Source organism: Pseudopipra pipra, chromosome 8, assembly GCF_036250125.1.
Source record: "Pseudopipra pipra isolate bDixPip1 chromosome 8, bDixPip1.hap1, whole genome shotgun sequence".
Taxonomy (NCBI): domain Eukaryota; kingdom Metazoa; phylum Chordata; class Aves; order Passeriformes; family Pipridae; genus Pseudopipra; species Pseudopipra pipra.
The window spans coordinates 31,181,030-31,200,289 of NC_087556.1; the positions used below are offsets into that span (position 1 = coordinate 31,181,030).

Below are 19,260 nucleotides of genomic sequence, written 5' to 3' on the forward strand. Positions count from 1 at the left end.
CCCTGGAGCCTTCTGTTCTCCAGGTGAACACCCCCAACTCTCCCATCCTGTCTCCAGAGCAGAGGGGCTCCAGCCCTTGGAGCATCTCTGTGGCCTCCTCTGGACTCACTCTAGCAGCTCCAAATATTTTTGTGCCATTTTACGGGGGAGAGAGTGCAGCTGGGTCCCCTCCACCCCCTGTTGTTTTGCCTTTTGGAAGTCAGGAAGCAGGACCAGTATGATGGCCTTGAGGAGCTGGGCCCTTCGAGGCACCTGCTGCTCCCTGGGCTCATTCCTTCCTTGTTAGTGCCATACACAGAGTAATCCCTGCTCTCCCAAGGGAGTCATTGGCATGGACAGGAGTGCATTGGCTGCTTTTTCATTTATACTACTGGAAGTGGGGTGACATTTTTATCATTCCCGTTTATCTGGGCTATTCCCGAGGCAGCTGGTTGTTCATAAAGCCACTCATGGGATAATGGCCCTAAGGGGAATCCACTCCAGGTTAAAGGGGTGGTTTGTACAGCAATAACAGTACAAATAAAGCCCGTGCTTTATTTGTTAACTCATCTCTGTCTGCCTTTCCAGGGTCATTCCTTTAAACTGGTGGCTGAGGGTGACAGCACAGCCAACGGCAACAAGCCCGTGGCCTCCACCCCTGTGCCGGGATCACCATGGTGAGCAGGGGGGGTCAGACTGATAGAGGCTGTTCCTCAGTGCCATTCCCTTCCCAGACATGTGTTAGTGGGAAAGACAAAACTCCCATGGGCTGTCTTTCTGACTGAAGCCACAGCTGGGTTTGTGCAATCACTTTGGTGGGATGTCTTACCTGTGGTGCACAGGGTGTGTGTCAGATTATTTTAATACTCTGCAGTGGTGGAGCACTTTTCCAATTTGGACTCTTTTACCCAGACCAGACTATTTTTTAACCAGCTTTATTCCCTGCTTTTAATAACAATTAAGCAACAGAGCTTCTAATTATAAGATTTGTTCCTTCCAGATATTTATGCTTCAGAGACACCAACATTTTCCTCCTGTCAGTGTGTGTGTGTGTGTCAGTGTTTGTTAGTTCTCATTGTGATTCAGAAACTGCTGGCTTGAGATGGAAATTCTGTTTGTTTATTTACATATAAATTTAGGGAAGTACAGCTCCCGGATTTTGAATGTCTATTAAGGATAGTGCAATACTTATTTTCATATTGTCTTGGCTGATTCCAAATGACTGTCAGGACAAAGAGCTGCACTGCTGCCATGCATCTCTTACCTGGCCAAGCCATAAGACTGCACTTGGTCACGTCTGTCAGATCTGAAACAGCCCTAAAAAATCAACCTAAAGCTTTGGGGCAGTGCTGGAGTGGTGGTGGGGACCTGTCCAGTTGGGGGGACCTGTCCAGAGCAGGTGGGAGCTGGCTGGGATGACATTGAGGATGCCATGGGGATATCCCAGGAATGCCTTTGGGATGCTACGGGGATGGCCCAGGAGTGCTGTGATTACACCTCCTTGCACCAGCACAGCGGAAAAGGCTCCCAGGGCCACCTGCCAGCAGCAAGCAGAGCCCTGGCCTGTGGCATCAAGGTTATGGCTCCCCTGTCCCATGGCTGAGGCTCCTGCCACTGGCTGCTCTCAGCCATGGCTTTGGATCAGGAAATCTCTTTTCCTGTGGCTGCTCATGCTGTGGGCACACAGTGAGCTCTGTGCTTGGTTCTTTCTCCCTTCTGCGATAGGATTTCCCCTTACTGCTTCTGAGGAGGGGGATTTTTCAACCATTTCTGTGATACTGTGTTGGCAAGGAGAGAGTTGGCGTTGGGGTGGGCTGGCAGGGCATGGGCAGAGGGCAGTCCCAGGAGGTGTCACTGGGCACAGCAGATGGGCAGAGGGCAGTCCCAGTGCGTGTCACCAGGCATGGCAATGCAGATGCAATACCCAGCTGGGGGGAATGTTTTGCTGGTGGATGTGTCTGACCTGGTCTAAACCCGGTTTATCTCCTGGCACAGGTGTGTGGTGTGGACTGGAGATGACAGGGTGTTCTTCTTCAACCCCTCCATGCAGCTCTCGGTGTGGGAGAAGCCGCTGGACCTGCGGCACCGCGGGGACATCAACCGGCTGCTCGAGGACCCCCCGCACAAGCGCAAGCTGGAGGCTGCTCCAGGTAACTCATTCCGGGATTATTGGCCTCTAAACTCCAGTGTCCAGGGAAGCCTGGGCGCTGAACATGCTTGGTGGAGGTTTGGTAGCCGTAGTTAGAGCGGGTTTCCTTTGGAGTTTCCATGTGAAGTATTGCAGGAAAATTGCTGTTTGTTGCAGAATCCTTGTTTTCACTGGAATGCTGAGCTGGGGACTGAGTGTTCTCATTACTGGCAGGGAAGGAGCAGGTGGCTCCTTACATGAGATGAATCTTTGAGGTATAAAATACATCTCAGAAGACTCTGTCCGTATGTTTTATTGTCCTGAGTTCCAAGATGTACATTAGGAGACCATTACCAACACATCACTCAGCTGCTGTACAAGGCAGATACTCCCGAGCTAATGATTATCCAACCGAGTTGTAGAGGGGGGAAAATCCCAGGAGTAAATCTCTGAGTGCTAAAAGGTTTGGTGGAAAGGTGGGTGCTTCCATCTAACCGTGGCTCTGCCAGGCACCTTCTGATCACCCTGGATTCCTGAAGGGAGGGTTTTCCCAGTTGGACTTTCCCATCCCATGCTCCAGCTTCTTTTCTGCTCTCCATACCTTATTTGCTCAGTCCAGGTGTTGTCATACTGGTGCCAGTCCAGGAGCAGCCCAGTGTGCCAGCCTCTGCTTGCTGTTTCTGTAGTGGCTCTATAGCTTGTTCCACCACATTTCTCTCCAAAGATTATGTTTCACCAGTTTAATGGACTCCCTGTTCCTGGGAGCGGTTCCTTCCTGTGGCAGTGCTCCTTTTATGTACTGAGGCTTCACATTGGCTTTGCTGGGTGCAGGGTCCATAAGACCTGCCCTTACTGGGGAGGCACTGAGTCATGGCAGTCACTGGAAATGCTCTTGGTCTTGATTAGCTGCTTGGAATTCCTGAATGTTCTGTTTTTCGTGGGGAAAAAATAGTCATTATCCTTCAGTTGCTGCTTGTTCTTTAGTGGTGAGGTCTAGAAAGATGGAGGGGGGGAAAAGTGAGACTTCAGTTATTGTTTTAAAGTGTAGTTTTTATAACTAAAGGAGGATGGCACTGCCAGTCTGATAAGGGGACTTGCCTCATCCCCTCAACCCAGCGGGGCTGGGTGTTGGCTTTGAACCAGGGGCACAGCTCCCAATTAACCCCTGTGTCTGCAGGGGATAAAAAGGAGTGATAACCAGGATTTGTGTCAGCAGTATGAGCAGGAAAACAGCCACAGAGGCTGTTTGCTGTTGGTGTGTCCTTATCAACAAAGGCTGTAATTACATTTTTCAATATCAATTTCATTCCGCAGATGCCTGTATATATATTTATGTACGTTTTGTATATGACTTGAAGAACTTCAGCAGATACACTTTGGAATTACAGCTAAAATTCGTTCTTCAGGAGAAAAAGATAGCATATGCTTTTTATTACAGCTCAGTTAATTCCTGACAAGGGGGAATGATGGCCAGAGACAAAACTGAGGTCATTGTTCATGGTCTATATCATAATTCATGGTCTGTAATTAATTAACAGGAGGGTCTGAAGTCATGGTTGGTACATCCCACTTCAAAACTCTGTTTTTTGCTGTGTGTTCCATCCTTTTTATATATTATCTCTATGTTCCACGAAGACTTGACTCATGCACCAATTTTTTTATGGCCATGACTTTCATTGTTGCTAATTGTCTTAATATTCCTTGATATAATTGGGCCTTACTTGGTGTTTGAGCAAGGCAGGTTATAATTAGTATATATTGGCTGCTGAGGTGAAAGGGATTATTTGTTCCCACTTCTCTTAGTTTATAATCTGGAGTAAACAAATAACACAAATGAGCTGTGCATTCCCAACAATGGTTCCCAAATTTATTGAGCTGAGTGGCTACTGCTGAGTTTTAATTAGAATCTTCAAATCAAAGGCATGGGAAACAAGTTGTCAAGTGAAGTTGTTCATGGGGTGCTCTGCTGAAAGATCAAGTGCATTTGTAATTTGGGCATAAATGAAAAATTACTCATTGTCATGGTTTGAGAGTTCCAAAACCCAATTCCCTAGTCCAAGCCCCCTCCCACATCTCAACCCAATATGAGATGGGTTTTCCAGACACCACACGAGACTCAAAATGGGGGAAAGGGAATATATTACAATGACAGACAACTCCAAAACTGCAAATCAGAGTTTTGCATGGGAGCAATGGATCAACAAGGATCTGCTAAATGCTGTTTCCTCTTTGGGCTGGAAAATGAACCAGAATTCCTGACAAGGCTGGGATTAGCTGAGTGATTTAATTAATCAGCACTAAGCTCAATAGACCAACAGACTGGGGCAGTGCTCTGCTTTGTGATTCTGTGGAAAGATCCCTGTCAAGAGATGTTCTTCCTCGAAGCTTTACATCAATTACTGCATTTTGTGCTTGGTTGCCTCTTCCCTACGCAGTGGGTTTGTAACTCAGAGAGGTCCAGGAGCACGATGTGATTCAGTGGATTTCTGAGTGAGAGCACAGACACCATTTGTCACGTTTTCCTAAGTTTTCCATTGCACTGAGGTATCAGTGATGCACTGGCTGGAATTGTGTCCCATTTGCCCACAGCGCTGTGCCCCTGGCAGTCACTCATGTGGCAAAGTGAAGAGGGTTTGGTCTGTCCTTGCTCTCTGGGGGAAGCTGAGGTGTGATAGGAAGGGTCAGACGGAATCAAACTCTGAACCTCATGTTTTGTGTCAGAGTTCCTTTACTTGAAGGCTCTGTGGTAGCTAAGATTGGGTTTTATTACCCAGTTCACAGATTTTTCATGGCAAAACTTTAAAATGATACCTCCTTTTAAGAGAGCTGTGAGAGATCTTGTCATAAAATGATTTAGAACTTGAGTTCTTCTTGAAGTAGCTGAAGAAATTCACATAATTTATCATCACCAGAGGGTTTCTCTTGTCCTGTGGAAATGTGGAATGTGAAAGGCTCTGCTGCCTTGGTTGGACTCTCCCCACTTGTTTTACTAAAAGAACATCCCAACAGGGTTCAGAGTGTCTGACCTTCCCACAACATCTGTCCTTGAGCCGCCTCTGGAAGGGCTCCCATGGCAGGTGCCAAGTGCAGGGGGGGGGGATTTTCCTTTTCTTGCATAGAATCACAGAATTACTGAGGTTGTAAAAGCCCTCTGAGACCAATGAGTCCAACCATTCCCCCAGCACTGCCAAGGCCACCACTGACTCACGTCCCTAAATTTGGTAGGAACAGAGTTGTGCTTACCCAGTCACCCAACTCTCCTGGAAAGCACCAACAAATAGTCTCATTTCATATTCTTACCCTCAGAGTTAAATTAACACTACTGCTGCCTTTGCAGGATGCCCAACTCCTAATTAATAGCTCTGTAATATCTCTGTTGTGTTACATTCCACCTTCTGAGTTCACAGGTTGGTTTTCCTATTTCTTCGTATTCTTAATTGGGTTTTAATTCTTCTCTCAAAAAAGAATTTAGTGAGAAGGGGTAATTTATGACCTAATAATTTTATGTTTATTTAAAACATTATTCCATTTATTTATGTTGTCATAATGCTAATTTATTGTCAGGAATGTTGAGATCAATCTCGCCTTATTTTGGAATTCCATCCCTTTCTCCTTATTATCCTTTAGGGTTTTAAGTAGAATGTCCTTTTGCACCTGCCATGTTTTTCCTCCTCATGGGGTCCCTGCTCCGTGCTGCAAAGTCACAGCTGCTCTTTGCTTTTTATTGTTCCTTCGAGCACTGAATTTAAATAGAAAGTAACATTTGCTGAAAGAACACAAATAAACATGTAATTTCCTTCAAATAGGGAACCAAAGGGAGCTAAGAGCAAGATTCTTAAATTGAAACTAGAAATAAATGACCAAATTTCTGTTCCCTTCACTGGTACAGAGACTGGGCCCATTTTCCAGCAGAAGTCCTGGAGTTCTGTTGGGTTTCAGTGAGCTCAGATCTTACCATTTCATTTATTCAAACCTTTTCTCTCCATAACCTCAGTTCGATTTTATATTTGCCTTTAATTTATTTTTTCATAGTTTCCTAAAGAGCAAGACAAGTTCATTACCAGGCTAATCCAAAAGGGCTGAAATTGGTGGTTCTGATATTCTCAAGGGAACCCCTTGCAGTTTGATATTTACATTTCTCAACCAATGTGTTTGGGATGGAAGAGTCACAGCACAAACCAAGTACTGGGTGGTTGTGGCTCCTGGTGTTCTGTCCAGTGGCATTTGGATGAAAACTGCAGCTTATGTGGATGAAAAGAAAATATTTCAGAAGTAAACGTGTTTTACAACTGAAAATCCAACCTCTGGGTCCTTCAAGGACGTGTGTCCAGGTCAATCCAGGGGAGTGATGTTGCCTTGCGAGTTATTCCCAACATCAGGAGTGTGGAGGTTGTTGGTATCTCCACAGCCTTGCCACACTGGTGCTTGTATTCCTGGGAAAACGGGGGTGTATTTGCTCATATTTGAAAGAAAAATGGGCTAAGGGGGGAGGTTCTGGGGGAGTTCCCTCTAGTGAATCCCTCAGGCTGCCAGCACGGAAATCATTTTGCAGGAATGTCTTTGCAGCTGCATTTTTAAGGGAAGGGAGGAGGGAGGATCAGGTGAAACAATAACAAGATTGAAACCAATAATGTCATGAATGAAAAATGAGTGATTTTGCTGAATGAATGAAAATGGTCAGTTTATTTCTGTCCCTTTCCTTTGGATGAAGCAATTCTGGGGATCTGATAAAATACGTAGTATATTTTTAAACACTCTGAGCAGCAAAGACAAGGAGTGAAAGTTCAATTGGAGGAATTTGTGTTCCCATTTCTCTGGTTCCAATCTAGTAATGATTTCTCTCTTTTTAGCAGACAAGTGTGTTAGTTCTTGCCCAGGGGATGAAAACGATGATCTCAACATCAAAACTAAGAGAAATAAGTAAGTTCTAAAGTTTGCTTGTCTGTATGTAATGGTGGGAAGGGAATGTTTGGTACGAAGGAGGGCAAAGAAAACAGTTTTTCTGTGTGGATAACTGCACCACTAAATTAGAGGAGTCATTCTGTGGGTATCCAGTCCTCATCAGACTCCAGGTCTCTCTGTAATCTCTGTTTCCCATGGACACCATCCATTTTTGTCTGAGTAGCTTTTCCTTTAAAATGGTTAAACAAAAGACTGCAAGGATATTTCAAGTTATTTAAAAGACATTGGATAAAATCTTTGTCTCTATTGAAGTGAAGCAGTTTTTTCCCCTGGTCTTAGGTTTCCAGGCTCAGAAGTAGCCTGCGGTGTTGCTGTTATTGACCTTTATTACCATTTGTGCTTCAAATTCTCATGAAATAACAATTGAAGAAACAATTTTGAGACCTTCAGGCTTCCAAGATCCATGGCCTGTGTCCTTCTGAGCAGGCAGTCATGGAGTGTGATGTGCAGATTGTTGTATATTTGCTAAATTAAATTTTTTATTGTCTTTTTTTTGGCATGAGAAAAAAAATCAGTGTGATTCACAGCATCATTTTCACTTGTGTAAGGGCTGAAGGACAGAGGAGCCCTCCTGGTGTTTGGCTGGGGGAGCAATGGGATGTACTTCCCTCAGTTTTGGCTGGACACAGCTCTTTGTGTGTAGTAGAAATTGGATTGGGCCTTTCATGGGTGATGTCACCAAATGAAATTTGCTATTTTGATATCACACTCATTGTCATTCTGTGAAGGGCACCAGTGTGGTCCCTCTCAGCTCACTGGTGATGCTGCACCGTTTTGGGATGAATGTCAAGTGGAATGTAATTGTTTGCAGGAGGATAATGGGCCAGAGCTCAAGTTACACAATGATCAAATTCCTCTGATTGGAAGTAAACCAAATTGGTCTCTTGTTGAAATTTCAAACTGAGTAATATCCTGAAGTGGTGAAAGTTGCATCAATAGAAAATGTTTAGTAGGAGGCTAAAAATCAAATCACCTTCCTTGAATTACCCTCACTTGAACCTTGTGATCCTTTAAAGATTCCTGGTCTTTCCAGAAAGAGCCTGAATTTGTACTGAACTTAATCATAGAGTCATAGAACAGTTTGGGTTGGAAGGGACCTTAAAGCCCATCCAGTCCCACTCCCTGCCATGGGCAGGGACACCTTCCACTCTCCCAGGTTGCTCCAAGCCCCGTCCATCCTGGCCTTGGACACTTCCAGAGATGGGGCAGCCACAGCTTCTCTGGGCAACCTGTGCCAGGGCCTCACCACCCTCCCAGCCAAGAATTCCTTCCCAATATCCCATCTAACCCCGCCCTCTGGCATTGGGAAGCCATTCCCCTTTGTCCTGTCCCTCCATCCCTTGTCCCAAGTCCCTCTCCAGCTCTCCTGGAGCCCGTTTATGCACTGGAGGGGGCTCTAAGGTCTCCCTGGAGCCTTCTCTTCTCCAGGTGAACACCCCCAACTCTCCCATCCTGTCTCCAGAGCAGAGGGGCTCCAGCCCTTGGAGCATCTCTGTGGTCTCCTCTAGACTTGCTCCAGCAGCTTCACATCCTTGAGGATCCTTTGGGGATCCCAGGGCTGGATGCTCCAGGAGTGGATATTTATCCTGTGTGAAGCAGCTCAGCTCCGGTGATGACACTGGTTATGCTGGGCTGCACCTGAGGGGAGCATCACTCTCAGGGTGCTGTGACTTTACAGTTGAAACTTGAAGATCCTGGAGGTCTTTTCCAACTGTAATGATTCTGTGATTCCATGATGAACTGTCCCTCCCGGCAGAGAGCCCCGTGGTGCTGCCCACCTGCTTTATCCAGGAATATTGTGGGCAAAGGCACTCAGACAATGTGTAGGATGTGATTTCTCAGGAACACCTATTTATTCCAATCAGATGCAATCTTGGAAAAGGCTTCCAGAATAAACACAGACCCTCTGGCAGGGTTTGTGAACTCGGGGTGTTCCTGGATTACTTCCCTTAGGAATGAGCTCCTGGGGTGCACAGGAACATAAAATAAAAGATGAGCATTACCTGTCAAGTTTCAGGCCACAAAAACAGAGGGGAAAAAAGAATAAACCAAGATGAGTCTTTTTGGTCCTTCAAAGTCCGTACTCCTTGGCAAGATTTATTTAAAGCTGTCACTTTGCTGTAGCTGGAATTATCATGTAATGTTTGGCTGCTGAGTCCCTCTGATGTCCCTGATGGACCATCCTTCCTCATAAGGAGCTGCCAGAGGTCCCTCACAGGTCCCCCAAAGCCCAGGGTTTAATAACCAGCTGCAGGCTGGGGGAACTTCTCATCCATCAGCGTCCGCTCCCGGCGGCTCCCAGATCCTCAAGGATGTTCTGGGGAGGATTAAAATCCCCTCCCAGGCTCACAATTGCTGAACTCTTTTCTATCTTACCTTGTTAAAGAACAGAAGATTGCCAAGCTGCTGGCCTGGAGAGGGCTGGAGTGGAGGAGAGGAATGAGGAGACATCTGCCTCCCAGATCACCCCTCCCCTGGAGGAGCGAATCACCCACTTCCGAGACATGCTGCTGGAGAGGGGGGTAAGGAACTGCTCCATTCCTGACATCCCATCTCTCAACTAGGGCATCAGCCAGGGCGATGCAGGAGTCATTTCATGACTATGGCTCAGCAGCCAAGTGGAGAATTGGTGAGGGAGTCCATGACCGTGTTGGTTTGGGACACTTTCTGTGCCTTTTCTCCCGCTGCCAAACACTGCCATGCAGAACTGAAGCCCTTCCCAAAGAAATTCCTGGAGACAGACCCACAGATAACCAGGGGCAGCAGCTCTTCCAGCACAGAGCAGTGGCTCAGCAGATCATGGGGACTGTGGCCATGCACCATCCCAAAGAGCAAATGATGTGTCTTGTACATCACCTGGAAGGCTTGTCCTGGAAAGGGCTTTGCTTTTTTTAGTGTTCATCACCACAAATTCCAGTGATTCCAGCAGACTGAAGCCAAGTTCACTTACTGGCCATCCAAAATGATAGAATCATGGAATTACAGACTGGTTTGGGTGGGAAGAGAACATACAGCTCATCCAGTCCCACCCCTGCCATGAGCAGGGACACCTTCTACTATCCCAGGTTTCTCCAAGCCCTGTCCAACCTGGCCTTGGACACTTCCAGGGATGGGGCAGCCACAGCTTCTCTGGGCAACCTGTGCCAGGGCCTCCCCACCCTCCCAGGGAGGAATTCCTTCCCAATATCCCATCTAACCCACTCTCTGGCATTGGGAAACCATTAATGCTTATCCAGATCCTTAGAAAAGGATGTTCTGGAGATCTTCGAGCTGAGGCTGAGCTGCAGGAACATGGGATACTCAGGGATGAACAGGGACAAGGAGGGTTTATAATGAGCAGCGTGTGCAGTTTTTCTCCCTCCCTCTAACTCTCTGCAATCTGTGTTCTCTAAAGATAACTCAATATGTGTTCTATAAAGATAATGTCATTTCTGTAACAAAATAAAACCCAAGGTGTCTGTTGTTAGGCAGTAAAGCCTATAAAATTTATCCCTGGTAATCAGCAGCTTTAAAGGTGCATAATTAGAACTTCAGTAGCTCAGCAGTAAATTATCTCCATGCCAGCCCTGCTTTATTAATGCATTTTGTTATTTATGCATAAAAATACAGAAGGGCCATAAATGAACCCTGGTTGAGACTTCTGTTGGCACAGTTTAAGTTGGGGGTTAATAAGTCAATATTTGGAAGTATTAGGGATGTTCTAAGGAATAGGATCCTCAAGTGTTTCTGTGTAAGAGTCAGATTTGCTCATAAAACTAAGAAATTTGGGAATTTTACTGTTTTGCTTTGCTATGATTTAAAAATGTGGAGATAAGGGGGGATTTGGCTTTTGCCCTGAGTGATTTTTAAATGTCCAGATGAGCCCTGGGTCAGCACCAGCTGCTTGGCATCACTTGAGACACAGGGAGGGCATTAGTGCTGCTTTAATCTGATTATTTAATGAACATCTCCTGCCATTTTCCCCTCACGTTGTTGTTTCTCAAGGAATTACTTGATGGCATTACAAAGAGCTGAACCAGATGGAGTTTGCCAGGGTGGTTCTGCATCTTCCTACGTAAATTATGTCAACAGAAGAATATTTATTGTAACATTTCAAAAATAGATGGAATTTTTGGTGCTGCTCCAAGACAAAGGCGCTATTTATTCTGAAGTCTGGGGCAAGTTTTTCTGTGTAAAAAGTGTAATCCCTGATACACTCTTGGAAGTTTAAAAGTTTACACAAAATCCTGAGAAAATTTAAGCTGCTTTCTGGCTCCTTCCCAGCCCCAGCCTCAAAATATCCGTGTTCTACAGCATTCCTAGGAAAGTCTTCTCCTTGCTGGGATTCTGGCAGCAAAACAAGGCTTTTCAAAGGATTCCACGTGGTATTTTTTCCTCAAGATTTTACCTTCCTAATACTGGAGAGAAAGGGGGTGTTGGACTTCCCTAAACTCCACCTTCCCATCTCAAAGTCTGAGCTTAACTGGCTTTGAGTTTGAAGTGGATTTTGTGCTGGGAACAAAGCCAATGTCCAAGAGAGTATAAAAGACACCCTGAAAAGGGGATTTCTGCTGCTGAGCCTTTTGAAGGGGGAACCCCCAAACCTCAGGGCATGGTGGGCACAGGGAGGGGACATCAGGAAAGGAGATGTTGTGAGGAGATGGCCTTGAATCCTCAAAAGGAGCTTGAACTTTGAATATTCCAATTTCTGACCACTCTTAAGAGGAAAATAAGTCTGTTTAAACCCATTTTGCTTCATCAAACCTTTCCTGTTTGAGTGTTAATTACTCTATTTAATTATACTTCACATACTTAATTTTGTTAAAAGAGTTTACTCTGCTTTGTAATTAGATGGAGTGATTAGAATATTTTATGTTCCTCCAGATTGTTCTGTAGCAAGTAATTCCCAGTGATGTTGTGTAGCAAATAATTCCCAAGGTCCTGAAATAGTGGAAGGTGTCCCTGCCCATGGCAGTGGGTGGAACTGGGTGAGCTTTAAGGTCCCTTCCAACCCAAACCATTCCATGATTCCATGACTTTGTGAAGATGGAAGAACCTCTGTGGGATGTGATCTCCTCATCTCCTGTAGCTGCAGGGATGTGGTGCTTTGAAGATGTTCACTGGTGGTTCCTCAGTATGTGCCTCAGTTGGATCATAATTTCAGCTTTGGAATTAAAGCTAATTCCTTTGATGGAATTGATTTTTCTGTTGCTCAAATAGGATCATAAAATGGAATTTTCCTTTCTGCTACAGATTTTTTCCACCAAAAATGTGGAAGGAACATCTCCCAGCTCCTCACTGAGATATCCTACAGAAAGTCAATGGTGTGGGGGTGACCAGAGCATTGCCAAAATCATTAAAATTCCCCTTCCAGCTGCTCTGACATGTCCTCCCGAGGGCTCATTAGCTCCTCTTTGGCTTTACCTTGGAACATTTGCTTCTTCTACATCCTATTAAGATTCCTCAGTGCAACTCTTGGTGTGCTTTGCAGGTTTCAGCATTTTCTACATGGGAGAAGGAATTACACAAAATAGTGTTTGACCCCCGGTACCTCCTGCTGAACTCAGAGGAGCGGAAGCAGGTGAGTGTTTCCCTGGCCTGGCTCCTGATTGGCCTCAAACATGGCCCAAATTAACCGGGATACCAGAGGAATTACCTTGGGAGGGTAAAAATTGCATAAAATTAATATTTCTTTGTGGAAACTCCTGGTTTAGGCTTAGCTCACTGGGATATGATGCTCCTCAGGCATAGATTGGGATTGTTGAGGTGTCCTACGCAGGGCCTAGAGTTGGACTTGGATGATCCTTGTGGGTCCCTTCCAACTTAGGATATTCCATGTTTTAAAGTGTTGTCTCCTTGGAGAAGGAAGTGGTACAGGGAGGTTTGAACACAAGGCAAGCTCTGGTCTCTTGGGTTGTAGGAACAACTCCTGAGCCTGGGAAACTGGGCTGGAAAGAAGGAAATGGCCATAAGGCAACCTTCCTACCCTGAATTATTTAAATATTGAAGAGAGACTGCTTCATTTTTATTTTTTAGTACCTTTTCTAGGAGTTTGGCAGGATTTACTGCTGGATTTGAAAATAACTGGGCACAGCCCTGTGTTGTGCTGGTGCCTGTTGGAAGGGTTGTTTTTTCCTGGTGATGCAAAGGGACGTGGATGTTTAACTTCCTTGATAATTTGGGTGTTATTTATCACAAGGGATCCAAAAGTCTGCAGGTTAGTCTAAAAAATTTAGGAGAGATGCAAGGATGTTGCAGAGAAGGTGGGGACTTCTGTCCTGTAGTTATTGCTCTTCTTTAGAAGTCTTTTATCATCCTGGAAAAGGAAGAATTTTGAATATGGAATTGTCCATTTTTTAAATGAACACGATGGAAAAATGGACTTATTCCTATTCCATATTGTCCCCTGGTTCTCCAGAGAGCTTCCTGTAGATATTTACTGAGGGACTGGGCACATCCATCTCCATTTACTGACTTGATGACTGTGGCCTCAAGAGCAACTGTTGCAGGCTTTGGGAATGATGGAAATTCAGTGAGAGGGGAAAAGTGGCTCAAAATGAAAGAGAGGAGGGAGGGAAGGAGAGAATAAGGGAGAGAGGAGGTAAAGGGATGAAGGAAGGAAAGGAAAGGAAAGCAAAACCAGTGTTACCTGTTAGTTCTGTTTTTTCCATCTTTACTGAACTTACTCAATTGCATTTAGATTTCCTTGAGGTTCTTTTTAGTAATTCTTTCATGGCCATCTTTTAATATTTACTTTTCCAGTGCTACTCCTTCCCTTTTCCACATTCCTCCTAAATCCCACCTGTAGTTTGGTTACTTCAGCTTTCCTAGGGTGTAGATTTGCACCTGAGCATCCTCGTGCTGGGGAGGGAGCTTGTGGTGGTATGGATTTCATGTTTAATGTGTGTCATTTGTGGTGAGAACGATGTTGACTATGGAAAACTGAGGGAATTCTGAGGAGCAGCTCCTTTGGTTGAACAGCTTAGTGTGTTACAGTGTTTAGAGCATGAAACCAGCCAGGGTTTGGGGATTAAAAATGGGATTAAAGTAGTTGGCAGAATTTTGTAACATAGTGAGCTCCTTAAGTCCCTTTTAAGACACCAAAAGTCCTGATGTTGTGTGTCCTGCCACCTGCTTTGCTGCCAAATACTATTAGAGGAAGGTTGTTGCTCATTCCAAAGACATTAAAGCTTTTGGGTGCACGGGGATCATGTGTAAACTCTTGGTGTTTGAAAGATCTTCAGGGTTTTTTTGGGATAATGTACAGAATTGCTGTTTGGTATTATAGACATTTGCAGGAATTCCATCCAGCTGGGAATGATGCAAGATTCAAACTGAAGGCCTGCAGGCAGTTGGACAGCGGACAAAACTAATGCTGGAGGCATGAAGATGCGAGCAAGGCACTGGAGTTGGGAGATTTTGATTTATGTTGCATTTGATGTTTGGATGGAGATGTTATCTCTCCAAATTGTGCCTTTTCCCAGCTCCTTCCTTTGTGGGGATGCACAGTCAGTGCTGCAGGAACCTCAGGCAGATAAGAACTGCAGTCCCTGGACTTGGCAGCTCTTGGGCCAGGCCCCAACACCACAAAGGCTTCGTTAATAACTCTATGTCTTCTTCCCTTTCTTGGCAAGATCTTTGAGCAGTTTGTCAAGACCCGGATCAGAGAGGAGTACAAAGAGAAGAAAAACAAACTGTTGCTGGCCAAAGAAGAATTCAAAAAGCTTCTTGAAGAATCCAAGTTGTCACCAAGGTGGGCATTGCCTTAGGAAGGTGTTACAACCCGCCCCAGGAAAAGGGGAGGGGGGTAACTCAGGTTTTTATCAGTAATTCCCTTGGGGTGGATTAAAGTGAAATGACACTGAATAATCGGTGTCTGAAAACAAAGTTTATTTTAACAATTTTGTATCAACAAGTATGCTAGCGTTTTGGGTGTTGTCATAAAACAATGCAACATAGAGATAACTTTTGAGGGGGGAGAAACTGTCTAGGGGAGAGGAAAAACAGGATGAGAGTAAGGGAAAAGAGAAGCTGAGAGTGCAAAGAAATGGATATAGTCACCGCCCACTGGATCCAGCGATGCTTGAGAGTGATGGTCTTGATTCGCAGGCGGTGGGGGAGAAGGAGAACCCAAAATCCCAAAGTCACCAGTCAGTTTATATACCCCCAGCATGCTTTTGCACCACCCTGGGATGAGGAGTTGTTTGCCTTTTTAGGGCTTAGCACTGGAGGGATGGGCTCAACTACCCATCTGAGGTATCTCCTTGCCTTTTTAGGGCAAAAGTCAAAGCCTGCAAACTCCTGGAATGCATAAATCATTAACCATTTCAGTCTCTGACAGAAGGCATGGAGAGATAAGATTTCTCATTTAGGCTGAGCTTATCAGGCCAGAGTGCTGGAACACTGAGCTTAACTCTTCATAACAAGCTCTTCCAATGCTGTGCTGATGTTTCTTCCCTATTATTTTATTATATTTCCTTAAATTGCTGGGAGAGGGAATGTTCCCTCTCTCTCCCTCTCATTCAGAATGTGTAATATTTTGCATAACATGTGTATTTTATATTTATGTATATGCTTTGATTGTAGAACACACACATACATATTAATCACGTAAAATCAGTCCCTGAATGTTAAATCTCATTTATATTACACATAAAGGTGGAACTAGTCATAAACTGGATTTAGGTTTGGTTTTTGATGGAAGAGAAATATAATTTAACAAATTTGCTGTTAATGCTATGTCATTAAATTAGTGCAAAGTGTCCCTACCCATGGCAAGGGGTTGGAACAAGATGATCTCCTAGGTCTCTCCCAACCCAAACCATTGTTTAATTCTATGATTAATTTAAAATAAAGTGCCCAGTGTGTAATTTGTTTTTTTACATTGTTTTTCAAGTGATGGATCCAAACCTAGCAAATGTATAGCAAATGCAGTGCTTAGGGCAGTGCTTTCTTATTTGTAAATTATATGAAAATAAGTGTTTATATATTATAAATTTATAGTTGGAAGCAATAAATTAATGTTTTCTCTACTAAAATATGCGAGTATTTAATTATACAGCACAACCTGCCAAGACATGTAGATACAAACAGCACGTGGGGCTGCATGGAGATAATAATAATAATTATTGTTATTATAAGAAGGATTTTGCAACAAAACTGGGAATATTCTGAGGGTAATGTAGCACTTAAAAGCTGGTTCCAGCAATGATATTTCCAGCCTGCAAGGGAAAAACTGTCCTGGCCTACAGGACAGGGAACATTTAACCTGTGAATGGTTTTGACACAGCAGGAAGGACGCTCGTTTCCCTGCAACAGTCTCTGGCTTGGTTTAGGTACACAATGAGATAAATAAAACACAAATCTTTCCTATAAAAAGAAAACATCACATTGGGAGTGCAGCCTGAAAGGAAATCAAGGGAGAAAATGCTGCTAGGAGAGTGTAATGTAAAATATCCAGTATAAGATAAAAAATCTCCTGTCACTGGTTTGTGAATGACATGTTAGTGATTCAGCAATGTCCATAGTGCCAACTATCACCCCATTTTTCCATAAAAAGTGGACCTTAGCCATTGCAGGGAGGTCTGTGTGTCCAGAGGTTCAGTGGTTCTGGCATTGTCCTGCTTTCCCTCACCATTATATTCCTGTCAGATATTCCCAGAACACCCCTCATTTTTGGTGTCTGTGTGAACAACTGAGATCCAGGTCAAAGAGCCTGAGAGTGGCTTGGCCAAGTCCCAGCTCTAAAATGTCTCTGTTTCCTGCAGGACAACATTTAAGGAATTTGCAGAGAAACACGGCCGAGACCAGCGGTTCCGCCTCGTCCAGAAGAAGAAGGACCAGGAGCATTTTTTCAATCAGTTCATACTTATTCTTAAAAAGAGGGACAAAGAAAACAGGATAAGGCTACGGAAAATGAGATAAGAACTCCTGAAACTGGCAATAAAGACACGAGTGAGCCAAGGCTGTGACTGCGGGGAGGAACTTGAAGGAGAAGGAGTTCAGGGTTCAATGTTCAACAGCACGACACCGAGTGGGTTTCCCAGGGAAAAACTTGCTCTAAACGGAGTTTCTTGACTATCTCTGGGATTTGTGAAGGCTGTTCTGCAGGAATCTAAAGGATATTTTGTTCTCAAAGAATTAATGTTTCATATTGAAGCTCTCTTTTGTACAACATCCAGAGTTTGATGCATTTCTAATTGCCATGATATGTCAATCCCTTAATTGTTTTAATTATGCAAATTACTTGTAATATACACAAATTATGAATCCAATGCAGGTTTATAATTAAGCAGAAGCAGATGCCATCCATAACCATCCCAAGGTATTTTCATCATTTAGGGGAATTATCTCAAGCGACCTTTTGGCAACTTTCTGCATTCCAGTGTGTGGGGGTCTGGTGGTCACAGGAATCCATTTCCCGCTGCTCATATGTCTCTGTCCAGTCCTCTGAGTAGTAGTAATCAGATATTAATTGTTAATATTGGTGAAGAGTGTGAAAATCTTGGCATATGTCCCATAGGAAAACTCTCTCAGAACTTCCCACCCCCCGTGACTGGTGCTCCAGGCGGGTGAGAGCGACACTTCTCCCTCAACGTCCCCAAACCCAAGTTTTGTAAAGCCATCCCAGTCTGGGTTCTGTTACTGTCTGTGAAAAGTCTGCATGAGATTTTTCTCATCATATTTGTATAAATAAATATTTAACTTTTTTAATTAATAAGTATGTTAAGCCAATTTTTAGAGGGGTTTAAGTTTCAGGACTGTTTGAGTAGTTTCTTTGCCAGAGCTCAAGGAGTGTTTGGTGGGATTGTTGGGGCTGTGCGGGGCCAGAAACTGCACTGGATGATCCTTTTGGGTCCCTTCTAACTCAGGATATTCTGTGTTTCTCTGAAATAATGGGTAAAATCTTGTGGTTTTCACTGGAGAGATGCAAAACTGGAGGAGTGGGAGGAGTCTCACTCATGATTCATGTGCAAATTCCATTGGGATCCATCAGAGTTCTGAGGATATTGGGAGCAAAAGAGTCACTCTGGCTACACAGGTAGGATTCATGGCTGGATTAAACCAGCACAGCCCTGCTGGACATCAGGGTATCTCTGCCTTTGTGCTGCTTCTCTGATGATCACTCTCTCTGTGATCATCACTTTCTTCTCAGTTGACCCAATCCATAGATTTTTCCTTGCTTGAAGTGAGGGGGATATTTTCTCCAACTAACAGTAATTATTCTTTACGTGTGTGCTACATATTTTTATAATTAAGGAGATACGAGGTATTTTCTAATGCCTTGGAAAATTGAACTCTGAATAATTCAAAGAGTGCCAGGACAAGGGGGAATGGCTTCCCACTGCCAGGGGGCAGGGTTAGGCAGGGTATTGAGAAGAAATGTTTGTCCAGGTCCTGATTTCCTCACTTCCCATTGGAGTCTCCAATTGTTCTGTGTTTTCCTTCGCTTGCTCCATGATTTCCCATCTGTGATGGATCTTCTGCATGTTCTTCTGCCCAGGTAAGTGCCTTGGGGGGGGGGTTGGATATCTGCTCTTTTTCAATTTTGGAGTTGGAAAAGTTTGGAGCATTCAGTGGTTCTGATGGTCTCCAGTTCAACCAACGGCCCTGAAACCCCCCCAGGACACGTAGAGCAGATTTGCTTAGAGTTGGTTGGATCCTTGGGAAGGAGAATGAACTGGAGCTGAGTATAGGGTGCATTTTCAGAGGGAGCTCTGCTTTTGGCTTCCCTATGAACAAGACACTAGAAATTAAGGATGTTGTAATTCAAACTAAATTAAGATGGAAGAGGCTGCCAGAGGCTGGAGCTTGTTGTGTTTTGGCTTCACATGCCAATAAAATCCTAATAATCACTTTGTTTGAATAACTCTGTTTGAAGAGCAATTTGTGTGTTTGCATCCTTAGCAGGATTATGTTTGGCTGAAAACAAGATACATAGGAGGAAAAATCAAAGGTGAAAATGTTGAGTTTTTTTCTTTAGGAAAAGTGCAAAATACTCAGTAAATAAATTCTGAACAGTGTGGGAAATATGAAGATACACAAAGGATGGTCGTTGAGAGGTTTGGATGAGTTTTGGATGGGTTTTTTTCTCTGCTTTTTGGCCTCCTGACAAGGCTACAGATATTTGGGTGAATGTTTAGTAGTCCAGCAACAGTTAAAGCCATTTTGTTTCTCTCTCCTAAATACTTTGTGACTCTGCTTTTTTTAAA

At 44.2% G+C, this 19,260-nt stretch overlaps 1 protein-coding gene across 2 annotated transcripts in view; it reads left to right on the top strand.

Annotated features, from left to right (window-relative positions):
* The window catches only part of TCERG1L (transcription elongation regulator 1 like), a 58,769-nt gene extending 41,001 nt beyond the window's left edge, over window positions 1–17,768 (top strand). The window contains exons 7-13 of one of the 2 annotated variants that reach the window (XM_064663501.1): window positions 568–656; window positions 1,975–2,129; window positions 6,958–7,027; window positions 9,456–9,591; window positions 12,540–12,629; window positions 14,683–14,801; window positions 16,816–17,768. In XM_064663501.1, the coding sequence (XP_064519571.1) occupies window positions 568–656; window positions 1,975–2,129; window positions 6,958–7,027; window positions 9,456–9,591; window positions 12,540–12,629; window positions 14,683–14,801; window positions 16,816–16,972 (816 nt within the window). In that variant the 3' untranslated portion in view covers window positions 16,973–17,768. The remainder of the gene's footprint in view (window positions 1–567; window positions 657–1,974; window positions 2,130–6,957; window positions 7,028–9,455; window positions 9,592–12,539; window positions 12,630–14,682; window positions 14,802–16,815) is intronic. The other variant, XM_064663502.1, reaches the window with a different exon arrangement.
* The last annotated feature ends 1,492 nt before the right edge of the window (window positions 17,769–19,260 follow it).